Source organism: Orycteropus afer, unplaced genomic scaffold (genome assembly GCF_000298275.1).
Source record: "Orycteropus afer afer isolate SDZICR_OR568_19922 unplaced genomic scaffold, OryAfe1.0 scaffold00133, whole genome shotgun sequence".
NCBI lineage: Eukaryota > Metazoa > Chordata > Mammalia > Tubulidentata > Orycteropodidae > Orycteropus > Orycteropus afer.
The window spans coordinates 3,593,689-3,616,659 of NW_006921720.1; the positions used below are offsets into that span (position 1 = coordinate 3,593,689).

The 22,971-nt window shown below is 40.3% G+C and overlaps 2 protein-coding genes across 2 annotated transcripts in view; one reads left to right on the plus strand and one right to left on the minus strand.

Moving 5' to 3' along the window:
* The window catches only part of SMAP1 (small ArfGAP 1), a 256,252-nt gene extending 240,811 nt beyond the window's left edge, over positions 1-15,441 (plus strand). The window contains exons 8-11 of the mRNA XM_007945185.2: positions 4,413-4,540; positions 11,234-11,405; positions 12,823-13,124; positions 15,307-15,441. Of these exons, the coding sequence (XP_007943376.1) occupies positions 4,413-4,540; positions 11,234-11,405; positions 12,823-13,124; positions 15,307-15,441 (737 nt within the window). The remainder of the gene's footprint in view (positions 1-4,412; positions 4,541-11,233; positions 11,406-12,822; positions 13,125-15,306) is intronic.
* A 1,279-nt stretch (positions 15,442-16,720) lies between these two features.
* The window catches only part of B3GAT2 (beta-1,3-glucuronyltransferase 2), a 62,466-nt gene continuing 56,215 nt past the window's right edge, over positions 16,721-22,971 (minus strand). Inside the window, exons 3-4 of the mRNA XM_007945188.2 lie at positions 16,891-17,039; positions 16,721-16,807 (exon numbers count right to left, since the gene is read on the minus strand). Coding sequence (XP_007943379.1) covers positions 16,721-16,807; positions 16,891-17,039 — 236 coding nt within the window. The remainder of the gene's footprint in view (positions 16,808-16,890; positions 17,040-22,971) is intronic.

Consider the following 22,971-nt stretch of genomic DNA (forward strand, 5'->3'; position numbering starts at 1 on the left):
TTTTTTTTTTTTTAAACTTTTTTAAAAAAATTGTGATTTGGGTGAAAGTTTACAGAGCAAATTCACTTTCCATATAGCAGCTCACACACACGTTGTCTCATGACATTGACTACAGTTTACCCCCAATGCAACAGCTGCCCTCCCACTTCCTCCTGATAGTTACCTCTTCCCTGTGTCCATCTCTCCATGCACTCCTGCCCCCTGAGCTGTGCATAAGCAGCCCTTCTTTCTCCCATGTGCTCCCTGTGCATGAGCAGCCCTTCTTTCTCCCATGATTGTTCTCTCCAAGGAGTGTATCTACCTCAGGTACATGTTCAACCCATATGCCTGTCTTTTGTTTTTCTGGAAGCCACAGGTGTTGGTTCAATTCCAGACCTGAAGGGCAGCTAGGGGCCATAGTCTCAGTAGTTCCACTAGGCTCTATCAGACCAGCAAACCTGGTCCCCTTTCTTCTGTTTTTTTCTGCATATGATTTTGAGTTTTGTTCCACATTGTTCTCCTCTATTCAGGATCTCCTACATAGATCTCCCTCTGAATGGTTGATAGTGGTAGCCAGGCACCATCTAGTTCTTCTGGTCTCATAGTCGTATAGGCTGAGGATCACATGGTGTACCAGTCACTAGGACTAATTGTTTCCATGAATCTTTGGTTTTCTTCATTCTTCTTTGCTCTGGATGTAGAGAGACCCATTGTTGCATCTAGATGGTTGCTTGCAAGCTTTTAAGTGCTTGCCAAAGTAGAATTTGGAACAATGTTTTTGTATAGTATGTTATGCCAGTTGAGCTTGATGTCCCCTGTGACTATGGTCCTGAGCCCACAGGTTCAACTACTCGGTCCCTCTGGGTAGCTGGCTGTGCCCAAGAAGTGACTACAACCTTGTCCCTTGTCAGCTCTACTATACCCCTGGGAATTCTTAAAGAACATACAAATACACTTGTAGAACCATTGTCTGCCATCCCTATACATGGTCTTAGGTACACTCCCTGGTGCACAGACATACCTAATAGTTCAGCCTGTCCACCCATCTATCCACCCGTATACCCGTGTTTGCCTTCACTGACAACACAGTACTGTATGTGCAAAAGGGTTCATCTTTGTTGCCTGTACCTCCCATGTACCTCTCTATGTCCTCCTCTTCCTCAGTGCCACCATATTGATCACTCACATTTGGTTCATTGCCTTTCTCCTCTCCCATATCAATACTTATCTCTACCTATCTGTGTTCCCTGCCCTCCCCTTCCTCCCCTGGTAACCAACAAAGAAAATTTCCTTCCATATATAAACCATTCCTTGACTTTTACAATAGCAGACTAATAAAATATTTGTCCTTCTGTGATTGACTTATTTCACTCAGCATAATGTGCTCCAAGTTCACCCACATTATGTGGTGGTCTGCAGATTCCACATTATTTTTTAGTGTTGCATAGTATTCCATAGTGTGTATGTACCACAGTTTGGTTATCTGTTCCTCATTTGATGGACACCTAGATTGTTCCCAACTTTTCGCTATTGTAAATAGTGCTGTGATGATGAACATGGGTGTGCATGTGTCTGTTCTTGTGTTCCACATTTTTTTTTCCCACTCTATCCAGGATCTCTTACACTGATCCCTTTCCAAGTAGTTGACAGTAGTAGCCAAGCACCATCTAGTAATTCTAGTCTCATGGTCATATAGGCTGAGGTTTGCATAGCCCCCTAGTCCCTTGGATCAGTTGTTGCCATGTGTTTTTGTTTTTCATCATTCTTTGCTCCAAATGAGAGACCAGATGGTTGCTTGCAAGCTTTTAAGATCTCAATTGCTGCTCTCCAAAGTAGGATGTAGAATAATGTTTTTGTATAGTATGCTGTGCCATTTGAGCTTGATAATGAGCAAGTTTTTTAGATCTTTCTGTGCCCTAGTTTCTGTGACTGGAGATAATGGAAGGAGATGCCTTTACCATTTCTTACTGACCCAAAACTAATGACCTGTAAACATTCTGTAAAAATGTCCAATATAAATGGGATGTTTATAAGGATGATAATGAGTTTTAAGTGTCCATTTTAAATACTGAAAATAAAAAATTCAAAAACCTTCAAAATTAATAGAAACACATTTTTTAAAGATGTTTTTAGCAAGCCCGATGTCGTAAGTAAAAGTAGCAAGCATTGAAACTTACTGGGAAGTATTTATGAACTATCTTAAAAGTTTGAGGGATTTGTCTTTACTGAACTTACAAAGCTGCGAAGTTTTCATCTGTGTAAGGATTTGCTTTTCAACAGTTCTGTGGATGCTGAGCTTTTGTAATAACAAGGAAAAATGATAGGGGTGAAATCCAGAAGCCATTGTTAATGGATCATGTGGGGAGAAGACTGGGATAGAGAGGAAGCAGGGGTAGATATGTTGTGGGTGTGAGAGCAGAGAGGAGTTGCCTGTGCCCATCACAAGACTGGACCTCTGAGAAGCAGAGAGAAGCCTTGGCTGGGTTTGAGAGAAGGTGCTTGTACTGTCTCATTCTAAAGGATTTCAAAGTCCCTAAGACTTAAATTGTGAGTTGACTTTTATGATAGCTCCATTAACCATGGTAGCCGGTACAAAGAGAGCCTAAGTTTGTCTTTCCCCTCCATAAATGTGTCCTAATTTTTACTGTTTGCTATTTGCTATAGGAGCTCTGGTAGCACAGTGCCTAAAGCACTTGACTGCTAACCAGAAGGCTGGCGGTTCAAACCCACTAGCCACTCCTTGGAAGACAGATGGGGCAATCTACTTCTGTGTGATACTGCCTCAGATACCCACAGAGGGATTGCTAATGAGTCGGGTCCGACTTGACGGCACCACCACCAACAACAATTTGCTATTGGGAGCTTTGGTGGCATAGTGCCTAAGGCATCTGACTGCTAACCAGAAGGCTGGAGGTTCAAACCCACCAGCCACTCCTCAGAAGGAAGGTTGGGCAATCTACTTCCGTAGCGATACTGCCTCAGAAACCCAAGGAGGGATTGCTATGAGTTGGATCCAACTCGACAGCAGTGAGTTTTGTTTTATTTATTTATTTATTTAATATTTTGAGAGGTCAGTTAAAACTTAATTTAAAAAAAAAAATAGAGCTACATGGAGTGTGCAGTGGTGTAAACAAAAGTCAGGTTCCTTGCAATGAAGGAAAGTGAGCTGTGTAACCTTTATATTAAGGAGCCTGCATGTTCATTGCTCTGTTTTTGTAATGGTGAAAATCTGGAAATAAACTAAATGGTCATTAACTAAGGACTGAGTAAATAAGTTATCATAGGTCCATGCAATGTCATAGAATGCATCCTTCCCCTGCCATACTGTGCACACACGTACATACAATGTTATATAAAGAAAACTATTTCTGTGTGATCCTATGTAGATTGTTAAGCATATGTTTATAAGCAGAAAATGTATGGTAGGGGACTTTTAATTCATTCTACATGCACTGAATATTTTATCAGAATGTGTTGTTTTTATAATAAATGAATAAAGTTACATACAAGCGTTATTGCTTGAGTTCTGTGACACAGAACAAATTTGTTAACTTTCTTTGCCATCTGTAAAAGAGGGTAATTGATAGTACCTTACTCGTGTGTGGCTATGACGCTGAAAAAGTTTCAGTGGAGCATCCAGACTAAGAAGAAAGGCCTGGTGATCACCTTTCACAAATCAACTGGTGGAAGCCCTGCTGATCATAATGGTCCAATCCGTAACCAGTCATTTGTTTGGCTCAGTAGAAGGTAGCATTTCATCCTGTTGTACATGGAGTTACCATGCATTCGTGGCCAGCTCAGTGGCAGCTAATAACAAGTCTTAGCATTTTTATAAAGATGAAATGAGTGTTAGTTTGTGTGCATGTGTGTGCATACGTCTGTTTTGGGGGACCTGACACAAAACAAACACTGTATTAAGTGTTAGCAGGTTTCTTTTTCTTCTTCTTCCTTTTTTTTTTTTTTTTTAATTGTGATTTGGGTAAGATTTACAGAGTAAATTCACTTGCTATACAGCAGTTCACCACATACACTTTGTCTCATGACATTGACTACAGTTTACCACAATGCAACAGCTCCCCTTCAACTTCCTCCAGATAATTACCTCTTCCCTGTGTCCAACCCTCCATGCCCTCCTACCCCCTGAGCTGTCTCCCAGGTTAGCAGGTTTTTTGTTTCTGTTTTTAAAAACTGGAAGCACTAGTGGTTCAGTGGTCGAATACTTTCTGTCCATGCCAGAAACCAGGTGCAGTTCCTGGGCCAATTTACCTCCAGCTCAGCCACCGCTCATCTGTTAATGGAGGACAGAAAAGAAACATACTGTATCTATAATTTTTTCACTTTTTTTTTAAACTATGTATTAATTTTTAGAATAATGTCATGTCCCAATTAACAGATTCTGCTTTAAAACTCATTTTAATCTGTGTTCTTCCCAGATGGCCCTACTGAGGTGCCAGTAACCAACGGGAACACAGCCACAGTGCCAGCCCTGAATGATGATCTGGACATCTTTGGGCCGATGATTTCTAATCCCTTACCCACGACCATCATGCCTCCAGCTCAGGTATGTGATAAGAATATGGTTTTATATGGTCACTTCTTATTTCCTTTTTGAACAGTTTTTAAATTTCAGTTTTGAAAACTTTAAGCAGTCATTTATTTGAAAGTCTCCTGCTTGTTATACCAGAAGTCAGCAAACTAAGCCTACAGCTTGATTTTTTTAAATAAAGCTTTATTGTAATATAACCATTCCCATTCATTTATGTACAATATATGGCTGCTTTTACACTACAAAAGCTGAATTGAGTCATTATAGCAGAGACTGTAAAGCCCACAAATAGTCACTATCTGGCCCTTTACAGAAAATGTTTGCTAACTCTTCTATTAGGCAGGGTTTAAACAGTTGTTTAGAACCGACTAGTGGAAAAACTCAGACTACTTGAGCCTTGCCTGAGATCAACAAGGTCACTTATTTGGAGGGTTTTAAACTGTAGGCTTTGTTTGTAAATATTGACTGGAAGCTAATAGTTCCTATGTTCCATTGCACCATTCCCAGCTGGTGTTAATTTCTGCTTGCAAGAAAACTAAAAATAAGAAATTCTTGCTCACTTCTTTCCTACTTCATATAAATTTCATTTTTTTTCTATTTAAAATACAGCTTTTTTATGAAAATAAATTGCTAGCCTTAAAACCTCTTATTTTAAGCAGTCATTTCACCTTGTTTGAATTCATTTAATGATCCAGATTTCAAATTTAAAAATATTAATAGTGAGGGTTTTAGAATTGCCCTTTAATTAAGTCCATTAAATTTCTATAAGGTGAAATATATGAACTTTCAGAATATAGATTACTCTTAAGAACTTCAATTTATGCTTAATAAATATATGTTAAAATTTCAATTTATGCTTTATAAATGTACAACTAGTTTCAGTACAGCATGATTTTTGAGGTAAAATATTTTTCTCTAGAAAAATTGATTCAATTCTGAATAGTTTGGATGGAACACTTTAGTAAGAGCCTGTCTTTTAAGGAGACTAATTACACCTAATTTAAACATGTTTATTACTATTGTTGTAGTCATTGTATAGTTACTACTAGAATTGAAAAAATAGATTCCTTAGCAATTGGTTTAACCATTTAAACTTGGATCTTTATCAGTTGCCTGCCAGCATTAGTTTATTTTCAGCAAAGATAGCTTGTCTTTTTTTTATGCATTTATGGCTCTGCCCCTCCTGCAACACATAAAAGAGGGGACTCAGTGTTGCTACTGTTATTTCAATTAATTAACATTTACTACCTTGTGAATTTGTTCAGGCACAAATATGCATATGGGAGTAAAAAAATTGTCTAATTCTACCGTTGGTGCTTTAGAAAGAAGTATTTGGGTATTTTGACAATCTTAGCATGAAAAGCAGTTTGTTTTAGTTTAGCATTCTGGTGAGGCTTTTATATCTGCTGGACTTCTTCAGATTCCACTGCGGTATGAAAGTTGCTTTGCGACTGCTTGGAGAATTGGACACCACGTCTGAGGCTTCAGTGTAGTTCATGATTTGTTCAGTATCAAAGCAGCAAATAAAACAGTGCAGACTTAATTTAACTCTTAAGCAGGCATCATAACAAGGAGTTGGATGGGGTGGTGGTAGTGTATTTCCTGGTTTTTTGAGAGGCTGGTCTGGCTGTCATACTTTCTGCACTCAGATCACTAACTGATACAGTAACAGTTTATTTTTTTATTCACATCTAGTTTAATCACTTTGTTTCTGGACTGGAATTGTGGCAGCTGTATTGAGCCCTATAAATACAAAATACCTGGTGAACAGAATTAGCTTTTATGTAAAGTACATATAAAGATTAAAACCCAGACTTTTTCTTTCAAACTAATGCCTTTGAAGATGGGAGAGGATGAAGCTTCTCTGTAAGAATGGTGTTGGGGTGTCTGTATCTGACCCTCTCAGCTCATAACTTCACAATGGGTGTGGGGAAATCAGCTTCAGGAGCACAAGGCTGCTGATCACTGTGAGGTGGAGGTCAAACACACCTCCACACTCAGCCTTTTCATTGCTTTACCCACCTGTCCTTCCCATCCTCCCACGGCACTCTCTGCCTTTCTGTTGGGTTTGATCATTTGCTGCAATGGCCACACAGAATTCACAGACCATTCTCACAGTTACAGATTAGGGAAGTAACAGGTTACAATTCAGGATCAGGAATGACTCAGGATATAGTTCTTTGATGGGAACAGCCTCTTCTCAGCTGTGCCTGCAGGAAAGTCTCTCTCTGGATCTCTGGCCCCCAGCCTGGCCTCTCCCATGCTCAGGCAAGTTTTACAAAGCTCTTTAGTTTACAAAGCTCTGTAGCTCTGCCAGTAAATGCCCAGGGGTACCCCACTCTGCTAGTAAGCCTTGACCCCAAAGCATACAGCTCTTGTGCTCTGTGGGTTGGCAAGTCTAGCTCTGTTGACAAGTGCCCACAGGTACCCTACTCCAAAAGGAAGCCTCCTGCCCAAAGGCACCCAGCCTTTTCGCTTTGTGGATCACATCCACTGTAACTGCCTTGCTCCATGGGACAGGAAGCCCATTGTCTTGTGCCTGTTTCCCATTGTCTTGTGCTGCTGCCACTTCTCATCATTTTACACCATTTCTAGTGTTACAACTCTCTCACTATCTGTCTGTCTCCCAGGTCTGGGAGGTTCTCAGTGAAGGGACCCTGAGACAAAGGATGTGTTCTGCTCTCCTCTCTTTTTCTTGGTGGTAGTAAGATTACCCTCTTTACACCTCTGGGATGACTCATTTTAAGCCTAGTGGGATTGCAAAACTCACCACTCTCCTCATTAGGGTTCCATACATCATCTTTGCATGGTCTCACCCTCACAGGATGCTATATACCTTATTTTTATTTTTAGCTAACAGCCCAGTCCCCTTGGTGAGCCCACAAGCACCTTACTTACATTAAAAAAAAAAAAAAAAAAACTCACTGCTGTCAATTCAGTTCCGACCCATAGCGACCCCTCCTAGGGTTTCCGAGGCAGTATCACTATGGAAGTAGACTGCCCAATCTTCCTTCCGAGGAGTGGCTGGTGGGTTTGAACCGCCAGCCTTCTGGGTGGCAGTCAAATGCCTTCGGTACTACGCCACCAGAGCTCCCTTACTTTCATAGTCCTCCCCAATCATTTGGTGGGAATTATAAGACCATAGCCAGGAAGGCCATGTAAAAGCAGTCCATTGCACTGAAGCTTCCAAATAAAATTTATTGTGTAGAATAGAAAGTTCAAATTTTATGAATACACTAGTATGATGCAAATTACTAACGTTGGTGGATTTTTATTATATGGAATTGAACTAAAATCGTTTTTATACCACAATTACGAGTTACTCTCTGAACTTTCTGTATATTCTTCACCCCTAGTTTTATTTTATGAGCATAGTGCAAATTCTGGTAAAAGAGATTCCTACTCATGAGTATGATATGAATTGATACCATCTGCTAAGGGGCTTAGAATTACTCAGCTGACAAGAGGGTACATGTGTATTGAGGGTGGGGGGACCATTTCTAGAGCTTCCATTTCCTGCCCTATCTATAGTATACATTCACCATTAGTATCCAGACCGCACAGGTGCTGTGTCCTCTCCTGGGATCCCAAAAGGCCAGAAAATCCTTTGGTGGAAGGCCTTGTAGCCTCCTGAAGTAAAAAATGACAGGTATTGGGTGGTGTCCTTTTATCCTGAGGTTCTAGTGCTAGTAAATGGAACACCCCACCACACCCTCAAAATAAATAAATATGTATATTTGATATGTAAATGCTAATAAGATGAAAAACATTGTTATGGATGCTTTGCTGTCTAACAACATTGACAGTAAGCACTGAGTGAACACGCCACTGTGCAGAGCCCTTCTTGTGGTCACCAGGAATCTGTTGTTATGTGCTGTCGAGTTGGATCCAGCTCATAGCGACCCCTCCTTGGGTTTCCGAGGCAGTATCACTACGAAAGTAGATTGCCCCATCTTCCTTCCAAGGAGTGGCTGGTGAGTGAACTGCCAGGCTTCTGGTTAGCGGCCAGTGCCTTAGGCAGAGATGTTGTTGTTGTTGTTGTTGTTATTTGCTGTCGAGTTGGCCCCGATTCATAGCAACCCCTCCTTGGGTTTCCAAGGCAGTATCACTACGGAAGTAGGGTTGCCCAACCTTCCTTCCGAGGAGTGGTTGGTGGGTATGAACCACCAGCCTTCTGGTTAGCAGTCAAGTGCCTTAGGCACTATGCTACCAGAGCTCCCCTCAGGAATCTCTAGAAGGTAAATAATCTTTTTATTACTGTTTCACAGAAGACATACTGAGTGGAGAGGTTGTGTGACCTATCTAAGAATACACGCATGGTGAATGGTGGGGCCAGGGTTCTTGTCTAGGCAGGCTGGCGCCAGGGCCCATGTGCTTTTTTAGCTGTGGTGATCTTTTTCCTCTTCATTAGTAGCTTGGATATATTTTATTCAAGAGCATTATTATATTCAGTATTCCATCATGCCTAATTTCAGGTGGTGTTTTTTTTTGTTTTTGGCACGACATTAATTGGTTTTTCCTTTGTATCGCAAAATTTTTGTTCATCAATCATAATAGATTTAAAATATTCTGCTTAAATTTTGTTTGTGAATAGAATACATACAAGGTTGCTAACCAGGACAATAGTTGGAATTTTTTCAAAATTCAAGGCAAATTATACATATGATCTTTAACTTTTCCTTGCTCTCTTCATTCTATCCTATAGTTTGCAAAGAATCTTAGCCAGCTTTTACTAATCTTCATAGAATTCTTTGCAGCTCTGTCCATGTAAAATTAGTACATGATTGAATATATTCAGTGACTGCAGAGATCTTTGGGAGCCCTGGTGGCATAGAGCCTAAAGCATTTTGACTGCTAACCAGAAGGCTGGTGGTTCAAACTCAGCAGCCTAAGTGAAATGATCAGTATTGTACAGTCATCTGTGTGCAGGATGCAGGAGGATAAGCCAAATATTTTGCTTGTTATATACTGAATATTTTCATGTGTGTTTTTGTATTTGTGTTCACTTGCTCCCTTTTCCAAAAGTAGAGTATAGGTTGTGATGGTTAATAGCGTAGGTGATTAAGTTTTTACCAGACAAATTAGAAGCATTCTAGTATCATGGTTAAAACTGATCTTAAGGTAGGTTATAAAAATCACCCAATGCATAGACAAGCTGAATGATCAGGTATATTTAAGCAAAAGGGAATATACCCATGACCATATATGTTAGGCAGATGATACTTCTACATATATGTTTTATGTGCTTTAAATATGTACATATTATAAATAGAACTAACATGGGGCAGATTTATGATAATTTGTTAGCCACAGCCAACCACCCTGAGGGAGGAAGTTGTTGGGCCTGTGGGTTAGGGACTATATGATCATAGGGGACATCAAGCTCAATTGGCATAATATACTAAAAACATTGTTCTGTATCCAACTTTGGTGAGTAGCAACTAGGGTCTTAAAAAGCTTACAGGTGGCCATCTAGATGGAACAATTGTTCTCTCCTTGTCTGGAGCAAAGAATAATGAAGAAAACCAAAGATGCGGGGGAACAATTAGTCCAGGGGACCAGTGGACTATGCAAACCTTAGCCTGTATGTCCCTGAGGCCAGAAGAACTAGATGGTGCCTGGCTATCTCTGTCAACCACTCAGAAAGGGATCAATGCAAGAGATCCTGGATAAAGTGGGAGTAAAGTGTGGAACAAAAGTCAAAATCCTAAGACCAGGCTTATTGGTCTGATACGGAGTGGTGAGATCCCTGAGACTTTGGCCCTAGTCACCCTTTGAGCCTGTAATTAAACCCACTCCTTTGGCTTCCAGCCAAACAAAGACAGACATATAAGGGTGAACATTTATACCAGGTAAGTACACTCCTTAGAACATTCAGTCATGGGAGATCAGATGGGAGTGTTTGCACAGGGAGATAACTCAGAGGGTAGGAATGCATAGGAAAGGAGGACACAGGGAAAGGTAACCACAGGGGGGAAGTGGGAAGGGAGCTGTTACATTGTAGGGTTTGCTATCAATGTCATGAAACAAAATGTGTATGAACCTCTGTGTGGAAAATGAATTTGCTTTGTAAATTTTCACCTAAATCACACTTTTAAAAAAAACACCCAGTGCTGCTTTTGAAACGCCAGAGCCTTCCCATCAGCCAAGGCAGCACCCTCTTGCAGTCTGTGTAGTCGTAGAAGTGTTCATTCCCTGGGTCACCAGTTCCCTGAGCAGGGGTTGCTGAAAGAGGCAGATGCTTGGGCATCTTAGGTCCACATAGTTTGTTGAACCCATGTTGAACCCAATGAGGTCAGGATGTGATGAGCAAAAATCCAGTGCCAGCTTAGCAGGTAAACATAAGCTATTATGATCACCTTCAAATTATGTTCCTCTTTCATATCACCATTTTTACTTTCTTCAGTAGTTTAATTTCTGTTCAATTTCCTAACCTTAATTTGGATTTGATTTTAAGTAGTGGATGTTGTTATGTGCCGTCGAGTCGGATCTGACTCATAATGACCCCTCCTTGGGTTTCTGAGGCAGTATCACTACGGAAGTAGATTGCCCCACTTTCCTTCCGAGGAGTGGCTGGTGGGTTTGAACCGCCAGCCTTCTGATTAGCAGTCAAGTGCCTTAGCCACTATGCTACCAGAGCTCACAAGCAGTGGATAAGCTATGCTTCTACTGTGCAGAATTTGACAGGTTTTTTGGTGTTTGTCTCAGGGGACACCCACTGTAGCAGCAGCTACCCCTCTGTCTACTGTAGCATCTGGGGATCTGGATCTATTCACTGAGCAAACTACAAAATCAGAAGAATCCACAAAGAAACAGCTCTCCAGAGACTCCATCTTATCTCTGTATGGTACAGGGACAATCCAACAGCAGAACACTCCTGGTAATTATTCCTGAAATCAACTCTCAGTAAACGCAGTGGCAGTACTAAAAATAGATGCTAGAAGGGTCAATTATGTGTTTTCTCTTTATTTTTAGGTAATAGGTGTTTTTGTTGTTGCCATTTAAATACATGAAGCTTTAGAATTAAAAAGTACATACAAGATTCACAATTCTTTATTCATTGAGAAATAACAAGCTGTTCACATATCACTTAATATGGTTTCACAAACTTAGAGGACATGGATTATCTTTGAAGAATCACTGAAATTTGATTTGCATGAAGTTTATGACTTTGGGTACAGTATATTTCCCTGCAGGTAAACAATAAGCAATCTTAATTATCACATGGATTCCAAACAGCTTTAAAATATATTTTATAATTTAATATTAGCAGTATAAGATTTGTTTACACTGTTTTAAAACCTGTCAAACCATTTCCTCTAAAATAATAACTGCATGTCATATATAAGTGAAATTGTATGGCAGCCCATCTGCTTCTTTAAAGCCAGATACAGTCTGACTTTCACTTCTCTATTGATGATGGGAGGCAAGTGGTAGAAGTCAACAGAAACAACATACCTCATATCTAGGTTGGTCTTCAGAATTGATGTTTTATGTGGCTATTATGTGAGATTTATTTTTCCTAAATTTGTTCAGAATAATATACCTATTGCTTACATATTGACTATCTCGTTATCTGATATTTCTCATTTATGACAATAGTAAAAAATCTACTTAAATCACCCTACAGCCAGGAAAGGACCCATGTGTTTTTGAATGAGGGAGTTCCCCCCTCCTCAGCCTCGCTTCCCAGTTTTGGGTGCAAATGTTCAAGAGGGATGGGGAAGGACTGATGGCTGGGCCATTCACCTGCAAGTTTTGTGGTGGAGCTACAGCTTTGTGCCACAAGGTGGCGGCAGAGGAATGTGCAGTGATCACTGCAGTAGAGCCAGAACTGTGGGTGGGTCAGAGTAGGGCAAGGCCCCTCCTGGCTACCCATCCTGACCTTATCAGCTCTTCCTCTGGTTTGACATGGCCCAAGCCAACCCACCTGCCTGAAATGATGGAAGTCACAGTATGGAGGGAGGTCACAGGATGGAGATAAGCAAGTAGCCCCATGGGACTGCCTCCAAAGCCTGAGAGGCATTTGGTCACTGACCTTTCTCATAATGACTGGGTCTTTGGAATCCAACCATATCGATACGTGAGGAGTGAGTGTAATTGATTGTCTGCATTCTAGAAATAGCCAGATCTGGTTTAAGTATGAGGTGGTCTGAACAGTAGGAGCAGCCAGATAGGAATTAAAATTTTGCTCTGGGTAGTTTAGAAAGATGATAATCCTTTTGCTGTGATTATAAAGGCAACTGCAGCTGTATGCGTATGTAATAACCCTGTTTTCATTTCATGCTGTGTTGCAGGTGTGTTTATGGGGCCTGCAAATGTACCATTTACCTCACAAGCACCAACTGCATTTCAAGGTTTTCCATCAATGGGGGTACCTGTAGCTCCTGGCCTTTTAGGAAATGTAATGGGACAGAGTGCAAGCATGATCGTGGGCATGCCCATGCCCAATGGTTTTATGGGAAATGCACAAACTGGTGTGATGCCGCTTCCTCAAACTGTTGTTGGGCCCCAAGGAGGAATGGTGGGACAGCTGAGTGCATCCCAGAGTCAGTTTGGTCTGCCTCCAGCTCCGCAGCCACAGTGGGGCCTCTCACAGGTATGGATCATTTACTTTCCACCTTCTAACATCACAGAAACCAGAGTGCTTATCTGAAAGGGTTATTTGTATTTTATATTTAAACCTAGCAGAAAGAATAGAGTAACATACATATATTTTCATTCAATAGACAACTGATCTGTGACTGTCCCTATTTTTATTGTTAAAAAGATGTAAATCATTTTTCAGATTGTAACAACTAAAATGATAAACTTTCCCATTTAGGTATCCTATTTCGGTAGCTTTCTGCTACCTTTTGAATTAGCACTAAGCTTTAATTAAAGCCTCCTAATAGTGTATGGTGTGGGTATAGTCTACTTAAACAAACCTATACTCGACGTTTTGTATAACTTTCACAAATTAGACGAAAAAAACCAGCTTCGTTATTTTGTGAGGGATCAAGGCTTCATGTGGCTGCTGCTCACGGATTTGTAAATTTTGATCCCAAATATTTGCAAGGTTGTATTTCCTTCATGCTTATTTTTTCTACCTTTCTACCTAAGTTGATTTAAACCCAAGAGGTGTAAGACATTTTAGTATTCTCTTTCAAATCATGTTATATGCTCTATTCAAGGCTCCCTGGTGGTGCAAAGGTTAAAGCACTCAGCTGCCGACCAAAAGGTTGGCAGTTTGAGCCTGATAGCTACTCTGAGCTACTCTGCAGGAGAAAGATAAGATACTCGGCTTCCTTAAAGATTTACTTTGGAAACCCTATGGTGCAGTTCTACTCTGTCCAATAGGGTTGCTGTGAGTCAGAATTGACTCAACAGCAGTGGTCTTCGTTCTGACTTTTTATAGAGAATATAGAAGAATATAGAGAAGGTAGAGAAGGGCTCCTAGATTCCTCTTCCCTTTGTGATTTCTAACTACTCTGTAACCTCTGCATCTCATGAATTCCCCTCCCCCAAGTTATTTCTGCTTTCAAAAGGAATACATTCCTTTAAATGTGAGTAACAGCGTTGGTGTGGCCAAAATATACTGAAGCACACCAAGCTCAAGTTAAGGTACTAGATAAGAAATTACTCTTTAGGCCTGACCCGTGATGTTGTTAATGTTAGTATCTTTGAACTATATTAAGACTACAGTCTAACTCCAAGCATAGGTTTCAAACCCAATCTGTACTTTATGGTAAACCTTCTTGCCTTACCTTTCATTGTCAATCTTAGAAGTAAGTGAAGAACAGGGAAGGAAAAGGTTAAGATGCTTATGTACACATTGAGTGTAGGGGAAAAAAGACATGTTAATCTTATTTCAGCTGTTTCAGTTATAAGATAAGGAAAAAAAATGTGTATTTTGTGACACTTTTTTTTTTTTTTTTTTTAAATATACCCACTCCTCACATATTGACATGGTCAGGTTCCAAAATGCAGTTGCAGACAGTTGTGGGAAACTGGAGGGTGAGCACATCATTACCTAACTGCCAGACCTCTGAAGACCTCGAGAATCATGGCCCAGCCAACACACAACCTTAACAGGCCTCTTTACTCGTCTCAGCATTTGTTACTGCCAGATGTGCATCATTAATGCTCAGACATCATTAATGCTCAGAATAGTTGAATAGATTTTTTTACTGTTGAAATAAATGTTAGATAACGAGATAGTCAACAAGTGAGGAGTAGGTATATTTATAAAGTATATTTATAAAGCATATAAAGCCTTTTAAAACTTTAATAAAGGTAGAATGATAGCTAGCATATGCATATATATGCATATCACAGGAATAATTCAGGAATAATTTTGAAGCATTGTATTTTGTAAAATTTTCTTAATCCTTAACCTACTATATACTATAGTTGATAAAGCTGAAAAGTCAGAACAGTGGTCTCATTCTAAAATATATACCCAGATAATTTGTATTGAAAGAGTGCTTTGGTACTTTTTTTCAGTGTGGCTAATCTTTGGATATAAGAAATTATAATAGTGCTCAAAAGTGGAGAAAACACAATAGTAGCAGCTATTTGCTTCCTGTACTGAAATGGAGAAATAATTGTGTAGTTGTCTGATTTTACCCTGATACTTGGACTTATTTTCACATTGAAGAATGAAAAATAATTCTAGTCATTGGTGTTAGACTTGTGTTAGGTTATACTTGACTAACTGAACTTCTGTAAACAGTGTCCAACTGTGCCTAAAGAAATTGTGAAGTCAGCCTCTTGAACTACACCTTTCCTGTAATTCACAGATGAATCAGCAGATGGCTGGCGTGAATATCAGTACTGCGAACCCTGCAGTGGGTTTTGGCCAGCCCCCCAGCACAACAGCAGGATGGTCTGGAAGCTCATCAGGTCAGACACTCAGCACACAGCTTTGGAAATGAAAACGGCAATACAAGTTTCATCCAGAACTACCACCTGACATTCCTTGCTAAAACGCATCTAGTTCCCCTTTTTATTCATGTACATACATTTTTTTCCTTTTCCTCATTCATTCAGAATTATCTGATTGACCTTGTTGGTCTGTACTGATTAAATTTGATGTGGTGAAAAGCAGGTTGAGAAACCATTTTATGTCAAGGGCAGCTTTGCTCATAACTCCCCATGAATTCCCTATGATTTCATAAATGACATTCTTTGAGAAGCTACTCCATCAACTTGCATAATCAGTTTAAAAGTATAGCTCTAATGTTTGCAACATAAGGGAAGAAGTAGTTATCATGTTAGTAATACCTCTAACAGTATAAACCCTACCCTGAAATTAGCCAGTAATCCTGTAGGAAGATACTGTATGATCAAATGTTTAATCATATAAATAGAATGTAAATGTATCACTGAGCACTGTTTTTCTAGTATATCATCAAAATTCTTTTATTTCATCATTCACTTCACTGTGCTGTTATGATGATGTGCTTAACAGGGAACGTGGTTAGTGAAAGGAAAATAAACCTGGATGTTACTATAAATTTAGTTTAATGAATGTTTAAAGAATTCAAATTTTATCTGCCTCTCTGGTAATTTGGATCTCTTCTTACATACAAACAGTACTGATATGAAGACCTTTCTCTGCACTATATGCAAACAGGGTAACTATTACAAAGCCACTTTAAATTCTTAAAGGTATATCCAGGTTTATGACAGCAATTGTGTTTACATTTTATGGTGCCTAGTATTGACAAAATGTTATTTCCCTATATTAAACAGATGAATCCATAGACCCTTTGTGTGGATTTTATTTCCTATGATATATACTGCCACCAACCTTCCAAAAATTACTTAATGTTGGAAAGTCAAGAACTAGGAAACATTTATTCGGCCAAACCTTTTCAGGTTCTACAAGGCCATAGTTTGGGGTGGGTGGGTGTGTAAGATACTCAGAATGGTACCTTGTAGTGTCATTTAGCTGTACTTAGCTATGTATTGTACGAAGATGTTTGGTTTGTGGGGAACACATGCATAACAAATGAAGGCAAAACACACATCTTATACCATCCAATTAGCTTATGTTAGCTGACAAGCTCTGTTTGTACAGATGTCCATCAGATGACAATAAGGGCTGTTATACTTAAGTAAAATGAACAATACCTGAATGCTTTGTGGCCTAAACTGCAAACATCCTCATCCATATCCACTGGCCAGGCAAACTGCACCAGCTGCTGCAATTTATACCTCAATTTTCACTGTGTCCAGGTGGTACTTTGGCTCGTTGGCTAGATTGACCTTCTCTGTCCGAGTGTGCCACACGAGAACCTACAGAGAAGGGAAATAGTCTGGGTCGCCTCATTCTTATGCTGACACTCGGCAGGGCCAAGCAGCAAGAGTGAAATGAGTACCTTGGTGCAGTTGTTTGCTTTTGGCTCCAATTCTTCAACTGTTGTTATTTGTTTTAGAAAGTCAGATTCTTGCATCCCTGGCTGGGATCCATGGCGCTTAAATACAGCTTTTGGATTGGACAAGATGACTTGGAGGCTTACAGCAAATCCTTTGTGAAAAGTTGCAGAAAAAAAAGAAAAAGAAGTAAAATATTGGTGTACTGAGTTACCAAAACAGTTTGTAAACTAAGACTTGGCACATATTAGGCATAATTTTAAAATGTTGAATAGAGCATTACCTGTACTTAAAAGCTCATGGTCTCAAAGGGAAAATCAATCAAGACAAATACAATTAAGTTTCCCAGTTACAAACATCCAACTTAGGGATAACTTGTAAATGTTGTCCCTAAGTTTTGTAAATTTGCCCTCACTTTGAGCAGACTGGCCCAACCCCTACTCACAACAAATTCTTCTTCACAGTCACTTTCACTTGCTGCACATGCAGCTTTTAAATCATTGAAAAGGCTTTGAGCCTCTTCTTGCACTGAAGTAAGGCTAGATAAAAACTGTTTTTACCAGTTCCAGCTAACCTACAAATGTGACCACTTAGGAATGGATCTCATTCATAACCTGAGGGCTTCCTGTACGTAGTACATTCAGTGCAATGATTGAGGTGTATGTATGTACAGGAAGCACCTTCTATAAAATATGAAGTCTAATCTGCTGGTGATAAAGAGTAAATTTTATAAGGTGCCAATGCACAGAGGTCAAAACACTCCACATTGGACCCTCTGGGAGTAACTAAGGACTGGATGTGGCTAAGAAATCCCTAGGTGGGGCGAATAGCCACAGACCAGAAGGTAAGAGGGTTACGTCCACCCAGAGGGGCCTCCAAAGAAAGGCTGGCCTGGTGAGCCACTGAAGACCCAGTGAAGGACAGGTCTGCTCTGATGCTCTGACACACATGCAGACACCATGAGGTGGAGTCAACTTCACAGCCACTAGTACAACTAGTGGCTGAGAAGCATATAAACTTACCATCATCATCGCTGGAGTTAGAACCACCCAGTTCACCTGCCCCACATTATATACATTTTATCAAACTCAGCATTGCCCTAATTTATGTAGTGTCTAGAACACTAATAACAGAAGTCATGTCAGTCAGGGGTGAACAATACCTAATATGTAATAATTTGATTCAGATTTCTAATTTGGTTCCACCTGACAAGGGTGGGGGTTTTGGAAATCGGTGCTAGAGATAGTAGTGATACCACCTTGGAAACCCAAGGTGGGGTCGGTTATGAGTCGGGTCTGACTCTATGGCACATAACAACAACATAAATTTCATTTTTCAAGAAAAATATGATTTTCCTTAAATGCTTTGGTCATGTGGAAAATCATTACTATTTAATCTGTAATTTGACAAACTGAAAAAGCTCAGCCACTGAAGTACAAGCCATCTCAACAAGCAATTGTTAGAACCTTTATTATAACTGTTTGGGAGCCTGCCACTCTGGACTTCTTTGCTCCTAATGAGTCAAGCACCCTTCCAGCATTAAAGGCAGGAGGACCAATCCCTGCGGACATTCCTTAGCAACTTTTTGCCACTCTCTACATTAAGTGAATTGAATTGTGCTGCTTTTTGACACAGTCAGCAAAGTAATTACCAAAAACGGTATTAGGCAGTAATGGGGGAGCTGCGAGAAAACCACAACCAGAATTCTCACATCTTCAGACACCAGACTGGGCCAGTGTCATGTTCCAGATTGACCCCGCTGCTTTTAGGGGAAAATGACACGAAGCTACATGCCAACACAACTTGGTACAGCAGGTGCTCAGTGAAGCAGAGCAAAGAAACAGTCATAAAGGATTAGCCTTAGGGCTGGTCCTAGTGTCTTCCCAATTGGGGTGGGGGAGGTAACACATTCTAGCAAAGGAACACTAATCAAAAATTTTGAGGTCTTGGTTGAGTCCCTGCACCTGGAACAATTACCAGGTTACTTAACTTTTCTTGACCTCCTAACTTCTCCATTTCCTCACCTGCAAGAAAAATGTGACACCTTAATTCAGTGTTTAATGTAAAATTAGCTACTATATGGAAAGACTTCATTAACTAAAACACCAGTCTAAACTACAGAATTTTTTAAAAATCATAAATATGACTATCATCTGGCAGGTGGTATTAGCCATCATTTGCAGATGGAAAAACTGCACAGTCAAGGAAATGGCTGTAAAAGCTCACCGGCAGAGGCAGGCACCTGCATTTGACACCACTTTGCTAACAAGCTGGAAGCCTTCCGCAAGCTGTAGCTAGAACAGCCACAGGGCTCCTCAACCAAAAACCAAACATTCACATAGCACACAGACAAAGTGCCCTTTCTAATAGGTCAACTCAGGTTTTAGTGTTGATACCTTGCTTTTCTTATTGCTTGTAAGTAGTTTTATCCTTTCTTACCTAGATGAGAGTCAGCTCTTCTCAGTCACACTGAAGCTCCTGGTACATTTTTCCCAAGGCTTCAGGTACTGATTGTATTTGCTCATTCTCTTGTTTTTGTTTTTTTTTTTAAAAAAAAGGGAGGGAGGATTTAAATTGTGCAAAAGTCATTCTGAAAATGATACAAAGCCACTTTCATTTCCATTATTTCCCTCTAAAACTAATACATTCATCACCATGACACAAGGACTCCAGTTGATTATTTTCTTGCTTTCCTTAGTTCCAGAGTATCTTGCTCTTAAAGTAAGATTACATGGCAAAATCTACAATTTAAGCAAAGTTGTTAGCCATCTCAAAAGCTAAAATGACTGCTGCAAGGCCCTTTCCTGGTCTCACTGTAGAGCGAGGAGCATCTGGAAGACTAGTACCTCGGAGAGAGATTTTAGTGGGGCACATGCCCCACAGTAACAACGTGCTTTGTTTTGTTTTAATCTGTTCTCTAATAAACAAGACGGACAGTTCAGATGCTCCTTAGTAACCCACCTCAACGTTTTTTGCCCATGTTCTGCTCAGTGAGCTCTTCAAAGGAAGCAGGGCACGGCCAGCAGGAATCTCAGGCAACTAGGCCAAACCCTGGGCTGCTTTCTGGGAAGCATCTGACCTGCTGAGAAGCTGGGGAGAGTCAAAGAGTTCTTCCTCCAAAACCAATGCAAAGAGTTTTTCATTTCTAACCTAAGATATCTTTGTTTTATTATTCATTTCCAAGTATTTATGTGCCCTTCCCTTTTTTAGTGAAATTAATTTAGCTTTAAAGATACTTGCAATACCTTTTGAGATACTAGGGCCATGCCAACATCATGGGAGTAGAATTCGCTGTCGTAGTCAATGGTGTAAAAAATAAAATGAAAATGAAAACTCGTGGCAGGATTTTGTGATTTTGGTCAAGTGGAGTGGGTGGGATTTATTACCGCAGGCTGAGAGCCTGCCTCAGTATATGCTAACTGATTGCTCATTAGCAAGGAATGTGAGCAACAAAGTATGTCTACTGCTGGAAAAGATGGAGAAATAGGGACTGTTTTTTTCTCTACTATTGTAAAATAACTAAAAACCAGACAACATTTGAAACTGTGGGTTTCAGCCACTAGTTAAGAAGCACACACATCAGAGATCTTTGAGAAAAGATAAAACAATGAAGTCCTACAACTGCCCTCAACTTACTGCTTGGAAGGAGTTTGCAGGTCACACTGCAAGGAGGGGGAACTCAAAGCTATGCAGTCTCCTTGAGTTGAAGAAACAGAATTCTAGGAGGCCAAGATAGCTAAAATTCACAGGGGAAAGTACTGGAGAGGAAAAAAACCAAATCCATTCCTGTTGAGTCAATTCTGACTCATAGCAATCCTACATAACAGAGTAGAATTGCCCAATAATAGAGTTTCCAAGGCTGTAATCTTTAATGTTTATCTGCAATTTATTGACTATGCAAAGGCATTTGACTGTGGATTGTAACAAATTATGGATAACATCGTGAAAAATAGGAATTCCAGAAAACTTAATGGTGGAACCTGTACATAGACCGAGAGGCTATTGTTCAAACAGAACAGGGGGATAGCAAATGGCTTAAAAACAGGAAGGGTATGCATCAGGGTTGTATCCTTTCAGCATACTTACTCAATTTGTATGTTGAGCACATAATCCGAGAAGCTGGACTATATGAAGAAGAATGTAGCGTCAGGATTAGAAGACAACTTAATAACAATCCACAATATAGATGACACACCTTACTTGCTGCAAGTGAAGAGGACTTGATTACTGATGAAGATCAAAGACTACAGTTTCCAATATGGATTACACCTCAACATAAAACAAAAAATCCTCACAACTGGACCAATAAGCAACATCATGATAAATGGAAAGAAGATTGAGGTGTTTAGGGATTTCATTTCACTTGGATCCATAATCAACACCCTTAGAAGCAGCAGTCAAGAAAGCACACATCGTATTCCACTGGGCAAATCTGCTGAAAAGACCTCTTTAAAGAATTAAAGAGCAAAGATGCCACTTTAAAGACTAAGGTGTGCCTGACCCAAGCCATGGTATTTTCAACTGTGTCATGTGAAAGCTGGACAGTCAATAAGGAAGACCAAAGAAGAGTTGATGCCTTTGACTTGTGGTATTAGTGAAGAATACCGAAAGTACTAAGGGCTGCCAAAAGAACGAGCAAGTCTGTCTTGGAAGAAGTGCAGCCAGAATGGTCCTCAGAAGCAACAATAGCCAGACATCATCTCACCTACTTTGTTCATGTCGTCAGAAGGGACCAGTCTCTGGGGAAGAGTATCAGGCTTGGTAAAGTAGAGGGTTAGCAAAAGAGGGAAAGACCCTCAATGAGATGGACTGACAAAGTGGCTGCAACAGTGGGCTCCAGCATAGCAAGGACTGCAAGGATGGCAGAGGACGGGGCAGTGTTCTGTTCAGTTGTACACAGGGTCACTATGGGTTGGAGGCAACGCAACGGCACCTAACAACAACCACCAAAAACCAAATTCAGTGCTGTTGGATCTGACTCATAGTGACCCCTCCTTGAGTTTCCGAGGCAGAAGTACATTGCCCAGTCTTCCTTCTGAGGAGTGGCTGGTTGGTTTGAATGGCCAGCTTTATGGTTAGCAGTCAAATGCCTTAGGCACTATGCCACCAGAGCACCTAACAACAACAGCAACAATCTTTACAGGAACAGAATGCCTCATCTTTCTTCCATGACTGAAAAGGAAGGCACTCCATTATTTGTAAACGGTTCTCCTTTTGTCTTCAACTAAGTATGTTCAGTGAATACTTGTGAAGCTACCTGAGGCCAGGCAGTCACTGGAAAGGAACAGGTGGATCAATTATTAGAGCGCTCTCAGGGTTGGGAACAGTTCACATCCCCAACAGTCAGAGTGGCTATTACCTGAGACTGCCAGATGTGTAAAGCAGCAGGAAAATACAATCCCACATGAAGTGAAAAATGAATTGGAAACAAACCCAGAAAAGACACAGATCACAGAATTACAGAACAAGAATATTAAAACATAAATAAGCAAAAAGGCAGAGGAAAGATTAAGCATGCTAAGATAGAGATATGGAAGATATAACAAAAACAACAACAAAATGACCTCAAGAGTGATATAAAATACAACGTTTGAGATGAAAACTACATTCCAAAAAAAAACAAACTCACTGCTGTCAAGTAAATTTCAACTCATAGCAACCCCTCCTCCTTGGGTTCTGAGGCAGTATATCTATGATAGTAGATTGCCCAAAAATCATTTGGAGAAAATAAAAGGGGGTGGGGGAACCAGGTTTGCTGGTCTGACAGAGCCTGGTGGAACCACTGAGACTATGGCCCCTAGCTGCCCTTCAGGTCTGGAATTAAACCCACACTCGTGGCTCCCAGCCAAACAAAAGACAGGCATATGAGTTGAACATTTACCTGAGGTAGATACACTCCTTGGAGAGAACAATCCTGGGAGAAAGAAGGGCTGCTTATGCACCGAGAGATAACTCAGGGGGCAAGAGGGCATGGAGGGATGGACACTGGGAAGAGGTAATTATCAGGAGGAAGTGGGAGGGGAGCTGTTGCATTGTGGTAAATTGTGGTCAATGTCATGAGACAAATTGTATGTGAACTGCTCTAT